At 41.8% G+C, this 19,417-nt stretch overlaps 2 protein-coding genes across 2 annotated transcripts in view; one reads left to right on the plus strand and one right to left on the minus strand.

The window, feature by feature from the left end:
* Positions 1 to 865: 865 nt before the first annotated feature.
* cUnh1orf53 (chromosome Un C1orf53 homolog) lies at positions 866 to 6,271 on the minus strand. Its single transcript, XM_080506824.1, has 3 exons — positions 5,972 to 6,271; positions 2,639 to 2,740; positions 866 to 1,005 (listed from the first exon to the last, which is right to left on the minus strand). Exons 1-3 carry the CDS (start codon positions 6,131 to 6,133, stop codon positions 934 to 936), a joined length of 336 nt encoding a protein of 111 aa, XP_080362950.1. The 5' UTR covers positions 6,134 to 6,271; the 3' UTR covers positions 866 to 933.
* Positions 6,272 to 13,110: 6,839 nt separating this feature from the next.
* The window catches only part of dennd1b (DENN/MADD domain containing 1B), a 107,035-nt gene continuing 100,728 nt past the window's right edge, over positions 13,111 to 19,417 (plus strand). Inside the window, 2 exon segments of the mRNA XM_080506001.1 lie at positions 13,111 to 13,377; positions 14,015 to 14,079. Of these exon segments, the coding sequence (XP_080362127.1) occupies positions 13,361 to 13,377; positions 14,015 to 14,079 (82 nt within the window). The 5' untranslated portion in view covers positions 13,111 to 13,360.

Genomic DNA, 19,417 nt, shown 5'->3' on the forward strand with positions numbered 1-19,417 from the left:
ATCTGTTGCAGTCCTGGGATGAGAGGGCCCCGGAGTTCATTAGGCTGCAGCTCAGGAGAGCAGCCGCGGGGAGTTACGCCGGAGCCAAGTGTTGCCAGGAGGCTGGGTTGCAGGTCCGGTGGGGAGGGCTGCTGTTGATGTCCATGGCATGTTTGCTAACAGCCTGATTCCATCAAGTGGTGTAAAAGCAAGGCAGCCAAGTGTGAGGGCTGACCCTTGGCCCCTTCCTATTTTTAACAACACAGTATTTCAGTCAAAGGTAGACAGTTCAGTCAAGCACTTGTGGAGTGTAAATGATGCTAATATTCATGCAGCGGTACATTTGGGAGAGAGAGAGAGAGAGAGAGTGAGAAGAAAAAAATAAATAACAAGAGATGCAAAGCTGAAGAGCACAAGGCTCCAGCTGACTATCTGCAGTTAGTTTCGCTTATATGCCCTTTATCTTGAGGGCGAAGATCTAAAATGCACTTTCAGTTTTCATCTCCATACTCCCACAACCCTTGTAAATGCATCAGAGGAGCAGAATACTACAAAATATTAAATGCTCTTGAAGAGGAATGAACAATGAAGCTCAAGGCACTTCACTGGACTTTGGAGAGGGAAAGAAATATCTGGGAAAAAAACAAAACAAAAAAAAACACAACAAAACAAAAATGTGATTAAAGATTATTTTACATAAGGGTCTAGTCAACAAACCCTTTCTCTCTCTTCAATACTTTTTTTTTTGCAAGAATGAAAATAATCCTAAGAATAGTTGAGATTCACAAGAGGTAGGCATTGCACAGACACTACCCATATTTCATCATTTATTACACGGCAAAAAAAAAAAAAAAAATGACTCTCAAGTAGTCCAAATAACGACAGGCAGAAGACAAGCGACGTGCGGTGGGTTCCGTCGTCTGCAGCTTTACCTTTGGCACGAGTCTGTTGGGTCTATACATAAAACAGTGAGTTGAAGCGTTTCTTCATGGCGGGATCCTTCACGTTCACCTGACCGTACGGACACTGGAGGAGGAGGAGAACGAGAGATCAACGGCGTCCAGTGGCGATACGCAGTGAGAGACGTCGTCACGCATGAGGACGGGACAACAACGACGGACGGCGAAAGTAAAGCAAACACAAAAAAGGAGCAGGGAACACATTCCTCAAGTGATTTGATCAGAAAACCCACAATGCTGCACTATGCTTTAATTTCTATCTTTCATTTAAGATGAATTGATTGACCTTTTATATTATGCAATGTGTCATTTTAGTTCCCGACCATATATTTCAATGTTTGGGGCTTGCTTTAGTTTGTCACTTGAATAAATAAGTAATATGCCCGTGTGCATTCGCATGTCTGTGTGTAGGTGTTGGCTTATTTGTGCTTGTATTTGCACCTGCATTGATATAGTATTTGCATTTATTTGTCCATTGTGAAGCACTTTGAATGACTTTTTACTGGGAGGTGCCGTATGGAAAATAAGAAAAGGTCTCACTTACTGATTGAATAAATAAATGAGCTACTAAGTGTTTATCAAGGAACCTGGTTTTATTCAGCATTATGTGAACGAAACACTTCCCACATGACCTCAACAGACTAACGATCCTTTCAGGTGAAAGTCATGAGAGGATGAACTGTAGTTATCAAGGCTGAAATGATTTGTTCTCAGATCACAACCAAACTGTCTTCATGGAACTGAATCTATATTTACAAGTTTCGTCTTCGTCTTGAGTGAAACGGATGAAGGTCACAACGGAAGTTCTGCAAAATTTAATTTTCCTTTTAGAACTATAGTCATAGCATTAAACACAAGTGAGATACACGGACTGTATTCTAGAGTCTGCTTTCTGAATTTAGAAAAATCTTCACCAGTTGGATTGATTTAGATTTTTTTTTAATTTAGTGAAAGCAAAAATTTAACAAATAGAAAAAAATAAAAGAACTGTGTTCAATAGAACTTGTTTTATGTATGTATGTCAGTCTGATGCGTCTCACCACATGTTACATACACTGGAGTCTCGACCGTCAGAACCCTAGTTTGGATAAAGCGCGTGTAAAAAATTGGACGACTAAGAATTATCAGGGAGAAATGATTGGAGAAAGAGGATATTGTCACAATTTCAAGACACTTAGTCAATAACACAGCAACATATTCTGAAAAGAAAACAGAAAACTTTTAATTTCACATTAGATTAATTACGGTTGTGATTCAAAGACATGTTTCCACTGCATTACATTGATGGTTTCGCGCTACATCTTATTATTACTATTATTTCTATTTCATTGTTGTTTAACATATAGAAATAAATGTGCTTAAGTTGCGTCCCTCAACTAAATGATCTCACCATATTTTCTTCTGCCTGTCCAGCTGAATTGTATGTGACAGTGTCAGCAGTCATGCAAGTAAACTTTTTTTCTTTTGGCTTAAAAAGAATTAAAAAAATTAAAAAATACCCACATGTATACAAACACAGTTTACATCTCAAGTTAATTATCAGCGGGACCAGAAAACATCCCCGGCTGTATAAAACAGGAAAGAGCAGAACGCAACAGCTGAGGCAGGATCAATAGGAAAAAAAAAAAAAACTTGATAAAAGAAACCAGAGTGAAGTGGAGGAAGACACAACCTGGTGAAACAGAAAACAAAGAGCTCACATGTCTGCATGCAGTGCCACAGCATCTTCCTCTCTGAAGGTGGGCATACTCCGTGAACACTTTATACCCGCTGGAAGGGTCGACGTACATCTGCTTCTTTGCCTGAACATAATGAAGGCATTATTATTTAATTAGCATGACATACAAACACGTATGCTGATGGGTGACCCCTTGCGTACTTACTGTATACAGAGCATATATTCACCCAAACACAAAGGGACACGCGAGCGCAATGCTGAATATAAACATATACACAGAGACAGATTGCTTTGGGTCAAGAAGAAGAGGGAGCGGATTGACCTCCGCGCACAGAAACAGATGCAAAGACAGTTGAATTTTTTTTTTTTTTGGCGATTTCACTCATCAATTAGCATTGTCGTTCCGTGTGCAATTCAGTGGGTGAAAAACGATTGCGACGACTAATCCGCTGCAATATATTAAGTTTTGAGCAGATTCAAGAGACGTTAATTAAAAAAAAAACATCTTTAAATTCAGACATGGACATTGTTTCCTGAGGAATACATCTCTGATACTGCACATAAAGCTCTCCTGGGGGAAAAAACAAAAACAAAACACAGAACTCCTCTGCCATCCCTTAGGAAGTTAGAGAATGTCACCTCTCAGTCTGTTTCAAACTGAGAGCCCACTAGTTGGTGAGCTTTGACAGGCCACAAAGGAGGAAAAAGGCCCGAGGCCTTTTGGTGACACGGCCTGTCATTTCACATGGCGTTGGACCGCCACATAGTGAAGCTGGCATAGCCGGGCACCCCCTCTGCATTGTGCTTTTCCCACCCGGGCCCCACCAGGCTCCTCAGGTCGCGGCCGACTTGCCATCGACTTCACGCTACACTTCGGAGGCACAATATTTGCAACAGATAAGCCCCGAGGCTCGCTGACGACACCTACTCGCCACTGGCGTCGGCGCACGGCGCCCCGGGTCGGTTTGATGGGAGAGCGAGTAGGATTTGGCGAATATGACGGATGTGGCAAGGCAAATCACCGTCATTACCTTGCCCTTCAACTGTAGATTTTAACCTGTGCAGACACTGTCGTCTAAAAAAAAAAAAAATAGTAAAAGTGTAACTCAAAATTCAACGTTTCATCAGTGCCAGGAAAGTAAAACGCCTCAGTGCTTCACACGCGACACTCTCGTTCTGTCCGTCTTTCAACCAGAGGTATTTACAGCTTCGGTGCTTTATAGTTAATGAACCATTTCTGTTATGGCGAGGGAAGCGAACGTGGAAAGAGTGAGTCCCAAACCGCTAACGGTTTTATCTCTTTAAGTGATTAAAACTGGAGTAACATTTCATTTTCGCCGAGGACTCCAGGGGAACCCCGCCCTGGGGAGAGGTGGGCTCTGGAGAGGCATCACAGCTGGCACATTATCACACGATCACACTGCGCCGGGACAGTTAAATTAAGCCGCTCTTGGTCCAGCGTGGTTTCTGCTAAGTTGGATTACGACCGATTTTTTCCCCCCCATTCTGGTTTGTTTTAATTACTTAGGATTTAACAAATACATCAGAGCTACGTTGATCTGATAGGAGCGTCACATTCACTACCAGTCGGTAGAAATGTGTGCCTCACTGGGAATGCTGAGCGCTTGAGAAGAAACACATTGCACATTATCACACGTGACGCACACTTTAAATCCACCGTGTGGAAATACATTGACCTTAGGCACTTTTGAGATCGGTTTTATATTTTCATTGATTGATGATATGGTGAATCATTATAATGGTTCAATGGTTTATCAGTGGTTCTATGGTGATGTAGCTGTTACCACTCTCACTCCACAGGGAAACTATTCCTGCTTATGAATCTGGACTTTAAGGGCCTTTCTGTGAAGAGTTTGCATATTCTCTCTATGCACATGTAGCTTTTTTACATTTTCAAAACTTGTGTGTGTCTAATCACCTGTATCTCGGGTTTTCACCTGTAATGGAGGAGAAACCAGTACAGGGTTGTGTTTTTTCTTTTATTGTAAAGTGAGGCTGTTTACAGCATATGAGAACTGGGATAAAAGGGGAGAAACAATGAATGAAGAAATGGGTGGGTCATTTTTTATTATTTTTTCTGTGACCCTGACCCTTTGTGACAGATGTGATAAACTATGTTACTTACTTAGCTGGTTTATAACTGATAAACTAATTGTCTCCCTAAATATTTGAACAAACTAAATAGAAATCTAACTTTCGGGCCTGCTCAAAAAAGCAGAACTGTTCAGACAAAGTCAGTGTATTTAAAGTAAACATGTTTTTTTTTTTGCTCTTTGTATTCCATTTCAGCATGACTTAAACTGACAAAAACGTTAAAATATTGGAATGCATTAACTTGTTTATTGTGTCATTAAAGAACCAAAATCCTAAAAAGTCAAGAAGCTGTGTTAAACATAAATGAAAACGGAAGTAAATCATTTTTAAACCTACCAATATTTAATACAACATGAACAACTCATGAGATTTTAAAACTGAGACAGTTTTTCACTGAAAATATTTGCTCGTTTTGATAGCAGTGAAACATCAGGTTCACTATTTAACAACAGCTTGTAAACATCTGTTATAGAAAGGAATAAAAAAAAAAAAGTTAAATTATTGTTGATGTTGATGCTTCTTTTGTGAAAACAATTTATATACCATAAAAAAAAAATATGTGGCCTTTTGTTGCTGCCATCAAATTCCAAAAATAATTTCCACAAAACCGTAAAAATGAAGCTGTCCTATTGGGAATTAAATATGAGTTGAGTCAAGGTGCCAATCTTTGCAATGTTTTTATTTGCATTTGACATGGTGGTCAAGGGAATTTTGAGTTGTGAAGAAAAAGGAAAATATAGATACATTTTGACTCAATATTTAACACGAGTAGCTATTTTTGATTTGCAGATGTCATACAGAAATACTGTGATCATGTGGTATTTGTTCCACCGCTACTGATGGTACAATCCACCAGAGAGTAGCTGGAGTACTAGAAAGTACTGCAGTCTCAAAGATAAACACAACTTCAAAGTGTTGTCATGAGTCCAGCATTACACTAGACTACACAATAACACACATCCAATACAATTTTTAAAAAAAGAAAGAAGAAGCCCAATGAAATCAATGATTCTGCCTGGGGGAATCAACTGACATTTTTTATTATTTCAGCCACATTTTGAATGATAAATTGGACTCCTAATTCTTTGTTGTGGTCCCCACACACACACAAAACAAAACAAAACAAAACAAAAAGCATATGGACAAGGACGGGTTGTAATTAATCATGACGGGTTGCGTTCATCTGATTGTAGGACATGACACAAATTGAATTGGAAGTGTTGGATGTGACGCGTCTTACCTCACACGCCTCTCTATGGATCGTGTGGATGTCCATGTGTTGCTCTGTGAGCTGTGCAGCCCCGTGCTGGTCTCCCCCCTCCTCTTCCTCCTCCTCCTCCCTCTTCCTCCTCCTCCTCCTCCTCCCCGGCTCTCTGCAGCCTTCCTCCTCGACCCGGGACATGCCGCTGCCTCTCGGCCGATCCCCGCTGTCTTCCGAGGGCTGCGCCACCGACAGTGTTATGAGACGTCTACTAAAGTGGAGGTGGTGGTGGAGGAGGAGAAGGAGCCGAGAGATCAGTATCCTGCCCGGGTGGTGTTGTTGAAACATCCCCATCAAACGCGACGCGATCTGGAATCGTTTAAAAAAAAATTATAAAAAAAGAGCAAGGAAATCTACTTTGAAAGTTCGCGTCGTGCAGAAATGTAACATCTAGAGGGCCAACGCGATCATCTATGCATGCGCATTTCTGTTTAATTCACGTGCAGAACACAAACAGGAAGTCTTACTACTGTGTGACCCCTACTTCAGGTGGAGTCCTGCTCGCCAACATGTTCTTCTTGCTCGTCACAGTGGCGACATGTGACCGTCTGGTTCACAGGCTGCCACAGCGCCCCTGCTGGTTGACTGAGGGACCACGGAGTCAGATCACTGTCAAAAATCACGCGTTCTCTCAGAAGGATGCGCAAATATATTTAGGGATTTGTGTATAACATCTGAATAGCAAAGGTAAAAGTATATAGTGTCTATATGAAAACATTTGTGAGTGTCTTAACATTCATTTAATAAAAAAAAACACTCATTGGGCATTTGAAACATGATATTTGCTTTGTGTGTGAATTCATTTTTGAACATTTCACTGAAGGTTGATGAGTTTCAAAAGACAACATTGTGACAGATTGATGATTGTAATGATATTACAGGATCTCTGTGTTTGTTTGTGAACAAATAAAGTGCAGGAATGGGGTCACACTTTAACCTTTCCACTAGTAATAATGGATGAAGAAAGGTATTAGTTAATACTTAGTATTAACTAGTTAACAATCAATGCAGTTATTTAAAGCTTTCTTTAATGCCTCTAAATTCAGTCTTAAGCAACTATCCATTTTCAAAATTATTTTTGCATTGACAGAATCATTTGAGGTGAAATTGATCCATGTTTTAGTGTATCTAGTCTGAGTTTTTCATGCAGTTTTGTAAATATGATGTTATGTGAAAGCGAAAATTGTAATCGGTTCATTTGAATCAATGCATATGCAAAATGCAAAGCGAACAAAGAAGAAGAAAGATTGCAATCATACCGTCATTCAAACATGCATTATTTGACAAATGTAAATAATATTTCTACAGTAATACAAACAGTCTCGCCTGTTGGGCCCAGTTTTCATTGTGATTCAAGGATAAAACATTTAAATATCTAGAGGATGACTCATTAATGGATTCTCTCTTTTTAAACACATGTTAAACCAGCCGGGTACTTTATTCTAAATAATAAAGTTGGAGTCACCCATATGAGTTAAGTTGGATATTTACAAATTTCATTCATGCAATATGAACTTTCTGAAATCAATGATAAGCATTGACAATGAAGAAGAATTCATTTGACATGTAAAGGGCATAAATAAATCAGAAAACCATAATCTGAAAAAAAAAAAAAAAAGTGCTCCCATGGGATACACATAATAATATATGTCTTTGCAGAGCATTCTGTGTGCCGAGTGCAATTACATTGTAAAGCAATAGACTGAAAAACAATCTGACATGATTGTTTAACAGTGCTCCTTCGTGAATAATATGTGCATGCATTTATAAAACAGGAATGACAAGCACCACCCCAGATTGGGTCTTTTTCCTCATCTCTCCTTGAGTCCAAAGAGAGCCTCTCGTGCTATTATTCCAATGACTTGGACGAAGCACTGCAAGGTTGATGAGTGGACATTAATGAGTCCTTTCAAGGTTATATTCTGCTGTAAGCTACAACTGATGATGATGATGTGTCTACTCCAGAATTATGGGTAATGAAACCTGACAAGTGTCTTTTGACTGACATTGTAGGGTCAATTTACCCACAGACAAATTACACATAGCTGATACAATATATTCACATAAAATATGCTTTAAAAAAAAACATGGGACGTTTTCCAGGCCGAGGCGTTTCCACTCCAAGTAAAATTTCCCCCCTCCTTTCTATATTTGCCTGTTTCGCATCCCACATGATGGGCATATGCTGCAAAAATAACCTGATTAAAGTAAGATGAAACAGATATTTTAGAAAATTTACATAGCAATAGACTCCAGAGTCAATGAAAGAGTTTGTGTTAACTCTGCCGCAGGCTGCATTTACTCTCGGCTGCATTTTCCCAGCATGAAACCCCGTTGTGTATTTCTTTTAAGTCGCATCTCAATTCAGCAAGCGACATCTTATATGCTCTGGGCAGGGAAAACGTTTGAAAATACTCCGTCACATATCTTCGGCACCTATGAAGGACAATAAGAAGCTGTTGCAGTCATTTTCACTATGGCAGGTTCTCCTAAACGAATATAATCTGGGCTTGTTTACTGTTTACAGTTCCTTGAAATATGAAACCTCACCAGTTCCCCATGCCCACAATTCATACAAAGCGTGTGTGTGTGTGTGTTATTTTTTTTTTCCCATGTTAAGGCAACAGCCCTGCCATTATCATTTCATATGAATGCCTGAAACAGCATGCCCCAGTCTGCTGCCACTTAATTACCTTCCAGTCAGCCTGAGGAAATCTGGCCCTAATCCAGACAGACTCTCTGGAGAGGGAAGAGGGATACATCCCAACCATTGGTTTCAATTTACCAAAGGATGCATCCCCCCCCCCCCCCCCCCCCCCCTCAAACATATTAATCAATGCAAACATTAGAAGAAAAGTCTACTCTCAAATAGAACCACACCATATTGTAGATTTTGACCAAATCTATTTTTTTTAGGTCAAAAAGGAGTCGAATTATGAACTTATTGCATCATCAACCTAGGCCTGGGGAAATGGAATGATTAACAAATTAGTGATGACTCTTTGGGCTCGTACAACTTTTGTTTGAAACATCACAACCTAATTAGTTTTAACTCACTGGGGAGTTTACGGCAGTGAGTCAGGACATGTTTCCATAGACCCAAGAGCTGTTACATTAAAATTAAAGTGTTCAATGGTTCAAAATTGGTTAAATAACTATATATAAAAAAAAAAAAAAAGATGTTCTAGAGTTCTGGCATTAGAATGAGGGGATGTGAGGAAATGTTCCTACCAATATTGGAAACTGGTGCATTTGAGCCACTCAACAATATACTGTTGAAAAGAACAGTTTTCTTAAAAAAAAAAAAGTTTACAGGCTTTTGTTATTAAAATGCAGCAGAGGGTAGCGTGCATCACTTCCCGACATCCATAACATTTTGGAACACATATGACCCGCAGCACTTTTGGATAACAACGAGTACATTTAGATCAATGAGCACTGATTTCCACATGTGGTTGTTTTAATGGTTTGCAAAAGGCTGATTAGCGACAGTACACTTGTTACTTGGAAAGTCTCGAGTGCAGAACTGTTCCTTCTGGGACACTTCTGAGTTAAGAGAATGAACATTTCTAAGAATAAACTGATGTAAGAACACCAACTGTTGCAGTATAAAATAAATGTAAACTTCACCTCATAATACAACTTGAAATGTCAAGTTGGTTTTCCCTCTTATTTAAAGATTAATGGTAATATGCGGTTAATATATTTTACATACCACCACAATAAAAAAAACAAACAAAACATGTCAATAATCTAGCTTTGATTATGATTTCTTATCAGGAGAATGCTCGCACAGAGGCCTGTGGGTGGAAAAGGAATTTTTGCATCAGGAGAGGACTTCTTGATGCAGTCGTGGAAGAGACGGGATAACAGAGAAGAGAGGTTTTGAAAATGGTTTTAAAAAGGATAATTGATGTTGAGTCGATCAACTAAAGAAGCAGAATATATATATCCCCCCCCCCCCTAAAATCATAGCAGAAATGGATGTGTGTGTGTGTTAGCCTGGTTCCTTTGCCCTTACAAGTGTGTACTTGCCTTTTAGGACTGACTGAATCTCTCAGATTTGAACTGTAATGTGCAGTGAGAGCAACTTCAGACTGTCCGTGCCACACGGAATCATTTTTTGGTCATTTAACAGTCTACTGTATGTCGCTAAGTGGTTGCAGTGTGACTTCTGTAGCTTTTTATTTTATGCATGAGCCGCTGTTGCCTAGTTTGGCTACCGTAACGTAGCATCCACTCATGACACACTGCAATTATGCAGTCAAGTAATCATGGTAGATTTCGCCACACACTGTCTGCTGCAGTTGGCCACAGCACTGTTCTTCATCTGAGTGTAACAGGCATTCACAGCTTCTTCATTGTCACAGCAGGGATCAAGCCAACGGCAAACATATTTGCTGGAAGGTTCCAACTATCTACGTGTCCAGGTTAAGAAATTTGAGTGCCTCTGCATTAGCATTGTAAACGAATCCCATGTCCCAATAAAAAAAATCTCTGTTTCTTACCACGTGGTGCTGATCAACCATATATTTACTACAACTCCATGTATCTTGGAATCAACGTATCAATACGTTTTCTTCAAGTTAGATTGTGATACTTCGTCAAAGACACATTATTGCTATTTAAATTAGGAAGACAAATTACCAGACAGGGTTTCAAACTCAGCAACAACCACTCTTCGGTTACTAGTATTGCACTTCATAGGTACCAAATCCCTTTGCCGCTGACCACAGCCACTCTGAAGATTAGTTATTTTAAACCTGCTATATCATGACTAGTGTCTGGTGTTAAATTTTCCAAGGTTCTGTCGTCCTGCGTTTTGCCCAGGGACAGGCTCCCACTGCCACGACGGTTATCTCGATAAAGTCGGTCACGATGGTAGAAGAAAGGTTGAATGGTATACAGATGTCTCTCTGTGGTTATTTGTCTTACAGATTTAAAAAGATTACCAGTTATTGAGTTGCAGAGTGTCACGAAAATCTTTCACCTTGAAAAACGTCCAACAATTTATTATTTTTAATTATTGTTTTGATTTCAATGCAATTTTATCCATTAGAAACAGTCTTCTCAAAGCACTTTAATTGAGAAAAATCCGACTCTTCTAGCAAACACAGGCGACAGAAGAACTTGGTTTCAACAGGAAACAACCTACGCAGACACATACGGGGAGGAGGTGAGAGCACAGAGACAGACAGAATTTTTGTGATGTGCAATGACGGTTGTCAGCATCCAGCAACAGTCTAAACCTATAGCAGCAGAACGACTAAATGGCCCTTGGTGGTGACCAAGGGAAATGTGTCAGCCTCCCTAAAGGAAACTGGGAACAAGAGCTCTTGTAAAGATGTGATGCATATTTGAATATGGAGGGTTGACCTTGGACAGGTCACGGCCCCACCAGAGGGCCGTAAGACAGACCATCTCCGCCATGTGTTCAGATAGGCAACTTAAGATTCCTTCACAAAGTCACATATGTGTGGTTGAAGAGTGAAACTCGTTCCCTGCATTGAAGTCATCTCCAAGAAGCAACGGGCAGCCACTGTGTTGTGACCTGGGCACATTGTTTCACATAAAGGCCTTTTTGTCAGGGGACTCACAGTGACGACTGTGTGTCAGTGACTGGAACGAACGAACGCCGAGCCTCTCGTCACAAACCCACCTCTCTGGCACTGTGCTCCAACCACCCAGAAGAAAGTCAAGTTGCTGGATTGTGAGAAGTGTCCAGACAACCAGGAGAGAAAAAAACCCAGACAGACACGGAGAACATGCAAACTGCAAAAAACAAAGAGAGAACAGTCTGCATGCTCAATTAGACGACAACTGTATTGTTGCAAGGCGGTAATGGTAATCACCACTCTACCATGCTGTTAAGAAAGCTAACTCCAGCCTTAAAAAAATCAAAAAAATCAAAATATAGTTTAGTTAAAACTTTATTTTTGACAATTTCAGGTAACTACTGAACACTATTATTTTTGTAAAGGCAGATTTTTGGCCGAGCTGCTGGATTGAATCCCATTACATTATACCAGTGTACAGCAGACACCAGATGTTGATGAAATATGCTTCATCCTGAATAACTGAGGACCACAAAAATCAAGTATTTCTTTAATTGTAATTCTGTCTTTCCATGTGTTTTTTTTTGTTGTTGTTGTTGATTGCTTTTCAATCAGCATCATCATTAGTCAGGCTGAATAAAAACATGTAATAGTAATGAATTTGTAATGAATTGGGGGGGCTCATTTATATCATTTGTTTGTATTTGCAGCCCTTAAATAGTGCATAGGCAATTGTGTCAAACTCATTTTAGTTCAAGAGCAAAGTAGAGCCTCCGATTACACAATAAAATATGTCAGTCAATCTGCAATATATTTGATTGAATATATAAATAATTATGAAATGAAGTGGCTGGTGGGGTAATCAGCATTAAAAAAAAAACAACACCCATTCGTGCTTCATATTGGTGGTTCAGTCAACTTGAGTCCATTCCAGTGAGACAGGTCGCCAATCACACGACAATCACGGGGAGAAAGACAACCACACACACTTAATTATCCTCAAACACGAAACTCACACATGGACGGGCAGAACATGCAAACTCTGCATAGAAAGATCCGGACCTATATAAAAAAAACATCCTGATATGCTAACAGTGCTTGACACAACGCACACCATATCTGGAAATCATTATACAATATTTGCCGTTAAATCATGAAAAGTTAACAGTGACTCATTGTTCCCTGCCTTCTCGTGAACCGTCTTGAACCATTTCTCATTTTTTTGGGGGGAGGATTTGGCTGATTTACAGTTATAGTCTGCTGCTGATCGCTGCACCAGACACCAGACACGTAGCGGTGATACTAACGCGGCGTCTCGGGAGGAATCGTGGGGAGATTATGAGACGCGGGGATCTCATGATGCAGGTCTGCGTGTGAATCACGTTTGTTCCCCATCCTCAGAGCTCGAGGGGGAGGGAGTGGGAGGGGGGACACACGCTCGCGGGCAGCAAGGTGCTCATCTGACGCGCTGACGTCACCGAAATCTTTGACAGCACTTCCTGGAGTGGTGTTTGTTGTGGGAAATAGCCACGGCGCTGCTGCGGGACGGCGGATTTAGGCCACGGCCGCGCGGGCACCAGACACGCCACGTACCGCCAACACCGTCGCACCTCCAAGTATGCGGCCGCGGCAGCTTTCCGCCGGCATCCGATAAATTCCAAGGAGACGCGACGGCGGAGAGTGGAGGAGCAGCAGGAGGGAAGGGAGGAGGAGGGAAGGACGCGGAGGTATTCTCGGACCGTCCGGAGATTGAGCCGCCGCCGCAGCCGCCGCCGCCGACAGCACGGAGCGGCCGCGATGTTGTAACTAAACCATGGACAGCAGAATAAAGTAAGACCTCCCGAGTTTGGGTGTCCCACTCCCCCCCGACCTCACGCTCCCAATTCCCTCCGGTGCCAAAGTGTCGAGCTAACGGCTAAGAGCCAAGCGGTCGCAGGTCTCGCGCAGCGCCCGGCTGGGAGCCCGTGGTGTTGGTGTGGGGGTGGTGGAGGGGAGGAGGAGGGGGGGTGTTTTGGTGTAATTTGCGGCCGTCTCTCCAACCGTGGAATTAGCAGCCGGGCCAGCTGGCTTCCACGGCATCCGGCTCAAAGTCTGTTAGCGTGTCTCCTAGCTGACCACCAAAATTAGCCGATCCGCTAGCCGAGCAGGCGGGTGTGAGAGACGGGGAGAAATGTCGAGGCGACGCCGGGCGAGCGAGCGAGTCCTTCTGACCCGCCAGCGTCCTAGATAAAAACGTTATTGAGAAGTTGTCAGACAACAAAACTGAAGCCAAATCCCAACAGGTGTTTGACCCGAGCCGGCTGCTACCGGACAGCCTTTGGACCAGCCGAGTCTGTGTTAAATAAAAGGAGTTTCACCGACACGTCGGTTGTTTGTGTGCCAACGCTGAAGGCACACTTGTTGCACCACCACCACCTTGCACTGGTTCGTTTGCCCCCATCTAAACATTCTGCCCCTTCTTTTCCAGGGAGAAGCCAGACAGAACCTTTGATGCGGTTTTACAAGTGGCGTGTCCGACATCCGAACATGAGGGTAAGGTGATGTTCTTGTCTTGCGTTCCGATCTGGTTCGTTTGTTTACTAAACAACTCAATTTGTTTACATGGGATGTTTAAACAACCGCTAATTAACTTTGTCAATCGACTTTGTCAAATGTTGATAAATAAAATAGTCAATATTTGGTATAAATAGATCTAGAGCTACGGTAATGCCATTCTGATCACTTTTTTTTTTTGCACGGGATTCTAATATTTCAGAATCCAAACAATCAGGGGGTTAAATGTCCAACAATCTGACAAATGTCGACTGTATTTACCTGAAATGATTGTTGAAGCTGGCAGTGCTTCAGCACATTGACATTTAACCTGTACTGGCAGAAGTTGTGATAGGTGCTAATTCTTATGTGTTAATTAATCACATTTATAACCAGTGTTTTTTTTTTTTTATTGTATCTACAGAACAGCTAGCTGTTTAAATACATGACTATACAATCCTTGTGAGGCCCTGACCCTACTGTTAATAAATGAGTGCACATGTTTTTGGACAGTTGGTAATTGATTCATATGGCATTTCACAGCATGTAAGGGCTGCTGCTGGTCTTTGTACAGCATTTTTCTTCGTCAGAGAACCTGTCTGCAATGTCAGGAGGTATTCATTATGACTGTGGTGTTATTATGTTTGTGTCATTCATGGTTTATTCTGTTCAGACCTCTCAGACAGAAAGCCAGTCATTGAAGTTGTTGGCTGTTTTCAAGATTTACACGAATCTGCTCTACATTTTGTAACCACTTGACACATTTGGCTGACCAAAAGTTTTGCTGTTGTATTTTTCTTATTACGGCGACCCCGCAAAGATTGCTTTCGAAAGCTCATGCCTGAGTCAGCGAGCTGCATTAACTGTTTTCAGTGGTCAAGCATTCCTGCTCTTGTGGCCAGTACGAGCCTGGGAAATGACTGTGGCCTATTCTGTCTCTCTCTGGATATGGGAAATAAAGTCAAATAATAAGTTCATAAACGTGTGATATTTCACATCAATGACTCAAAAGCCAAATATGATCGTGACACATTTTCACTGCATATTACACAAGTCGTCTTATTTTTGCGCCCTCGGCGTTGACTTTAAGGAGGTGTTCTCGGACGGTTCGATTGTGCAGCTGCCGGCCTGACCGGGGTGGAAGTTGTCCTTGGATGTAGCGCTCATATTGGATTTTAAACCACTGGCTTCCACTGTAATAACTGACTTCCTCTGTCTGTGATGTGGAGTCGGACCCGTATCCGGAGTCTTGCTCCCAGGGGCAAAGCTCCAGAGCAACCTGTGCACACCTTGGGTCAAATGAAGCACACACAGTTCACTCACTCATACGACCGAGGGGGTTTCTCTGCACATGAAGTGAATTGTTTAAAAAAAAAAATGCAGTTTCAGACATCCATATGAGGAATGAATCACTTCTCCTCAGCACCCACCAATTTCCCTTTCTTTGACTTTGCGTCAGCTGAAGTCCGTAAGAGATGAGATACTTTCTGACTATTAGAACTTTATCATTTTGTTAATTCTGTACGACTTTATCATATGTGACAGTTAAATATCTATACATATGTGAAACCTTTTACATATGAACACACCTTGGTTGTAGTTCGCTTTTCCGTGGAGCTAAATAGGTTAAATCTATGAGTCACATCAGGCTGTGAAACTTCGACACTCACCACAAACTAAAGCAGGTTTGTTTTTTTTCTTTTTTTTCCGGCAGCCAAGCATTAACCGCTTTGCCAAAAAGAGCCACTTCACATTCACACATTATCTTCCCACTGCTTCATAGAGGCAAACAAACAATCGTCCAACCATGACGGACTATAATTAAATTGTCATAGCAACACGATGTCGAACATTTCGAGAACTGGTACAAGATTTCAGCTTGCTTATACTTTCTCACACATTCTCCTCAGTTTAGGGACTACAAGTTTATTTTTAGATAATTTTATTTTTTTTGTGGCTGTATTACTGTTGTGTTCTCTCGCTCTGCCATTAGCTCGCCTTACTCTGAATGGCTTTCAAGCAAACCAAAGGTTTGTTGCCTTTGAGTGAATGGAAAGCTCGGTGTGTGCACGGTATTTGCTGACGCTGCACCACTGCTTTGCCACCCACCACATCCTCGTACCGCAGGTTTGAAACTCGATCCTAATAGGACAGCACGAAATGCCATCGCAGTGTGCAGGGGTGTGGTTTCCTGTGCACATCGGATCTAATCAAACAGTGAAGTTTCGAAAGCCAGATAAAAGTTTCGCCAAAATGCACCGTCCTTCAACTTCCTGTGCTGACGAGGTTTCACACCTCATGTGTTTAGGTGTACGTGTGCACACGGCAACCACGTGTTTGCAGCCAGGCCTGGAATAAGTCTATATTTTCTTATGTCGCGTCAGATGGACTTTTCGGAACCAGCGATTTCAAAATAGCTTGCTCGCTCATCGTGCTGTCAAGATTTTAGTCGGCCCCCTTCATATTTCTTACTCGCAGTCTCCAATCCCGCTTATTACTGGTCCAATATCCACTTAGCCTCTTGCTCCGGCGCGGCCAGCCGATAGCTGCCTAATGGACAACTGGGACAGGACTCCCTTTTTTACGTGGATCGATTATCAGCAAGCTTTCATCTGGTAAAAAAAAAAAAACACCGCCATAATATACAAGCAAGTGCATTTAGCTGAACCCCATCGCACAAATGTGGATTATTTTAAAAAGGTCCTTCAACTCATAGATGTTTCTAAGTATGCTGTGCAGTTTTCTGAACTTGAACTGCAGTATAAATGGATTGCAGTTTAGTTTGTTTATCAGTTGCGAAGAATGCAAAACACGGATCGCTTTACCTTTCTTTCTTTCTTATTTCTTTCTATTCTGATAATGAAGTGGCAGAGGGGATATTTCTACCTTGCCACTAAGCTGTCCATGGGTGGAAGCACTTCTTTCTTTCTTCACTCGCATGTAATTAATCTATTATGCTCTGACATATGCTCTGTTAAAAAAATGTTCTCTGAACCAATAACAAGGGTATGAGATGATGATAAAAACAGATTGAAAATGGTGCTCACCTCGGTGACTTGGAGGAGTTTTTCCTTCAAACAGCCCAATGTGCACATTTCCAGACGTTGCTTACACCTTTCCACCTTCACTGTTGCGGCACGTTGGGTCCACCTTTTCCGCTTTGCAGTCGTTTTGCCAGCGTAGAGACGTTTTAATTTAACTCATTTAAGTGCCTCAAAGAAAATGTTGCAAGGAAGGATGGCTGTTTTGTAGTTAATAGACTTAAAAGTAGACATTGGTTTGGGCTATCGTGTTACACATTGACATCTAAATGTTCATCATTATGCACCGTCACTTTTATAAATAATAAACTTGTATCTTAATTAACTTTAATTACGCTTCACTTTTGATTCGGCGGCTGCTTGGAAACCTGCGTTCTCAGTTCATCCAGTGCATTTTGTCACTGTTCAGTGAACGGTTCACCTGGCACTGGACCATCTTTAAGATCACTTCTTTGCGGATTTCTTTGTTGTGCGGTGTTCACTGAGCACAAATGACCTGTGATGTTCCGCCAACACGGCCATTCATTCACTCTGACTGACATGTGCTTTGTTGCTATTCATACCGTGACCTTTTTGGTGGTGATGCATGTTCTAAATTTCAATCCCACACACAGATGTGTGCGATTAAGTTTTTGTCTTTTTAAATTTTTTAAGGACAATACTAGCGATTTGTATGTGCAGAGCTGAAAGCAGGTCATTTAGAGGAATTCACTCTGCTGGGGCCTTCAGTGTGTTCTTGTTGGACAAGCGCCCAGTTATTACTCCCAAGGGTTGGTTTGATTATTTCTGTCTTTTGGCAAACACCAATAACAATGTAACATCAGCAGTAGAGGTTTTCCCGCGCCTCATCGGTTCAACTTGTAGTAAATAAATGGTCTACTTAATGTATTCTTCTAATACATAAAAAAAAAATGTTAGGAATTCTGCTGAGTGTAGGTATTCCTCAGCAGAAATAGTCCGCGCAACACAACAAGCAAACATGAAAATAAAGCCTACAGCTCCAGTGATGACAGTAATTTTTTTTTGTTGTTGTTTTTTTTTTTTTAATCTGGACTTGGCCCCGCGCTTCTGACTGCGGATATGCGTGCAGATGACACACTGGCCCGTTCCCCCCCCCCCCCCCGCGAGTCCACAGAGACCTGGCCTCCCTGTTCAGCCGTAGCTCAGTTCCGCTTAGCTCTGTTGGCTCAGCGCTCGGTGGCTGCTCAGGCTGCGAGCGAGCGTTGCCTGAGAGCGTGACTGGCATGCTAGCTACTAGCGGCCCTGGCTACATAAAGCCATATTGATGTGCTTCCAAGACGCTGCCAAAGCTAGCAGATGACGCCGTCGCTGCCAAGGCGGTAGGTGGGGACAGATGCTACCTGTCCTCGCCCGCTCCCCGCAGCCAGATTGTTCCCACTAACAAAGCAATAAACTTAATAGATCAGCATATCAATTTTACAGCAACATTCATGATGCAATTAGGGGGAATGATTTACTATGAAAAAGCTTCAGTGGTGGCGGCGCGGCGAGCTGCGGTACCTCACAGGACACGGGCCTCAGTTGGCTTTGAATCCTCACTGTTTGGTTTGCACTTGTCTCGTCATGTTAAACCTACTATTTTCCTCCCGTAGTTCACACTTCCAGGTGACGGGAATTGCGAACACTCAGTTGTCTGAATCAGTGTGTGAATGAATGAATATCAATGCCTTTTCCGAGCCTTACAATCAAATGGATTTTGTTACAGTCACTGTAATAATCCGTACGGCATCCTTTAGCCTCAGAGGATGGATGAAAGAACTTTTTGATTGTGTGCTTCCCATGTCATGTTTCTGCTTGTCAGTCGAGTACCTTTAAGCATGTCTTTTTTTTTTTTTTTTAGAGAGGTGACAGATTTATTGCCAGCTTTAGCGTCTTAACTAGTATTAAAATATGCTGCGGGAAGTTTAACTGTTGGGATATACGTGACAAAAGGTTTGACTCCCATCCTTTAGATACATGTAAAGAAAACCTAATAAGCAAAAGTACAGAGCAGACATACTGGTCCTTTTTTTTTTATTCATATGGCTTAAAAGCTTTGCTTTGTCCAATTATGAAAAGTTACTTTCATACAGCACCTTTAAAACACTTCTGCCAAGACCTGAAGGTCTCATCACGTTACTTACTGTTCGCTAGTTAGTTATCAATCCACTTCCTTCCCTCCCTCGCGGTCCCCTCCAAGCAGCACTCTGATGTTCACTTTTTCCCTTTGGCTTTCACCCTTTTCCTTTTTCCACTCTTCATAGCTGCAGAGCAAAACTCCCGTGTAGTGGAACTTT

The sequence above is a fragment of the Blennius ocellaris genome, assembly GCF_963422515.1.
Source record: "Blennius ocellaris genome assembly, chromosome: 12".
Taxonomy (NCBI): Eukaryota; Metazoa; Chordata; class Actinopteri; order Blenniiformes; family Blenniidae; genus Blennius; species Blennius ocellaris.

Bases quoted from the DNA above. Each gene is read 5' to 3' on its own strand.
- cUnh1orf53 (XM_080506824.1), bottom strand. From the start codon at position 6,133: ATGTCCCGGGTCGAGGAGGAAGGCTGCAGAGAGCCGGGGAGGAGGAGG. The intron at 2,741-5,971 runs GTAAGACGCGTC...CATTATGTTCAG, and splicing joins TCCATAGAGAGGCGTGTGAG to GCAAAGAAGCAGATGTACGT. The intron at 1,006-2,638 runs GTGAGCTCTTTG...CTCCTCCTCCAG, and splicing joins GTGGCACTGCATGCAGACAT to TGTCCGTACGGTCAGGTGAA.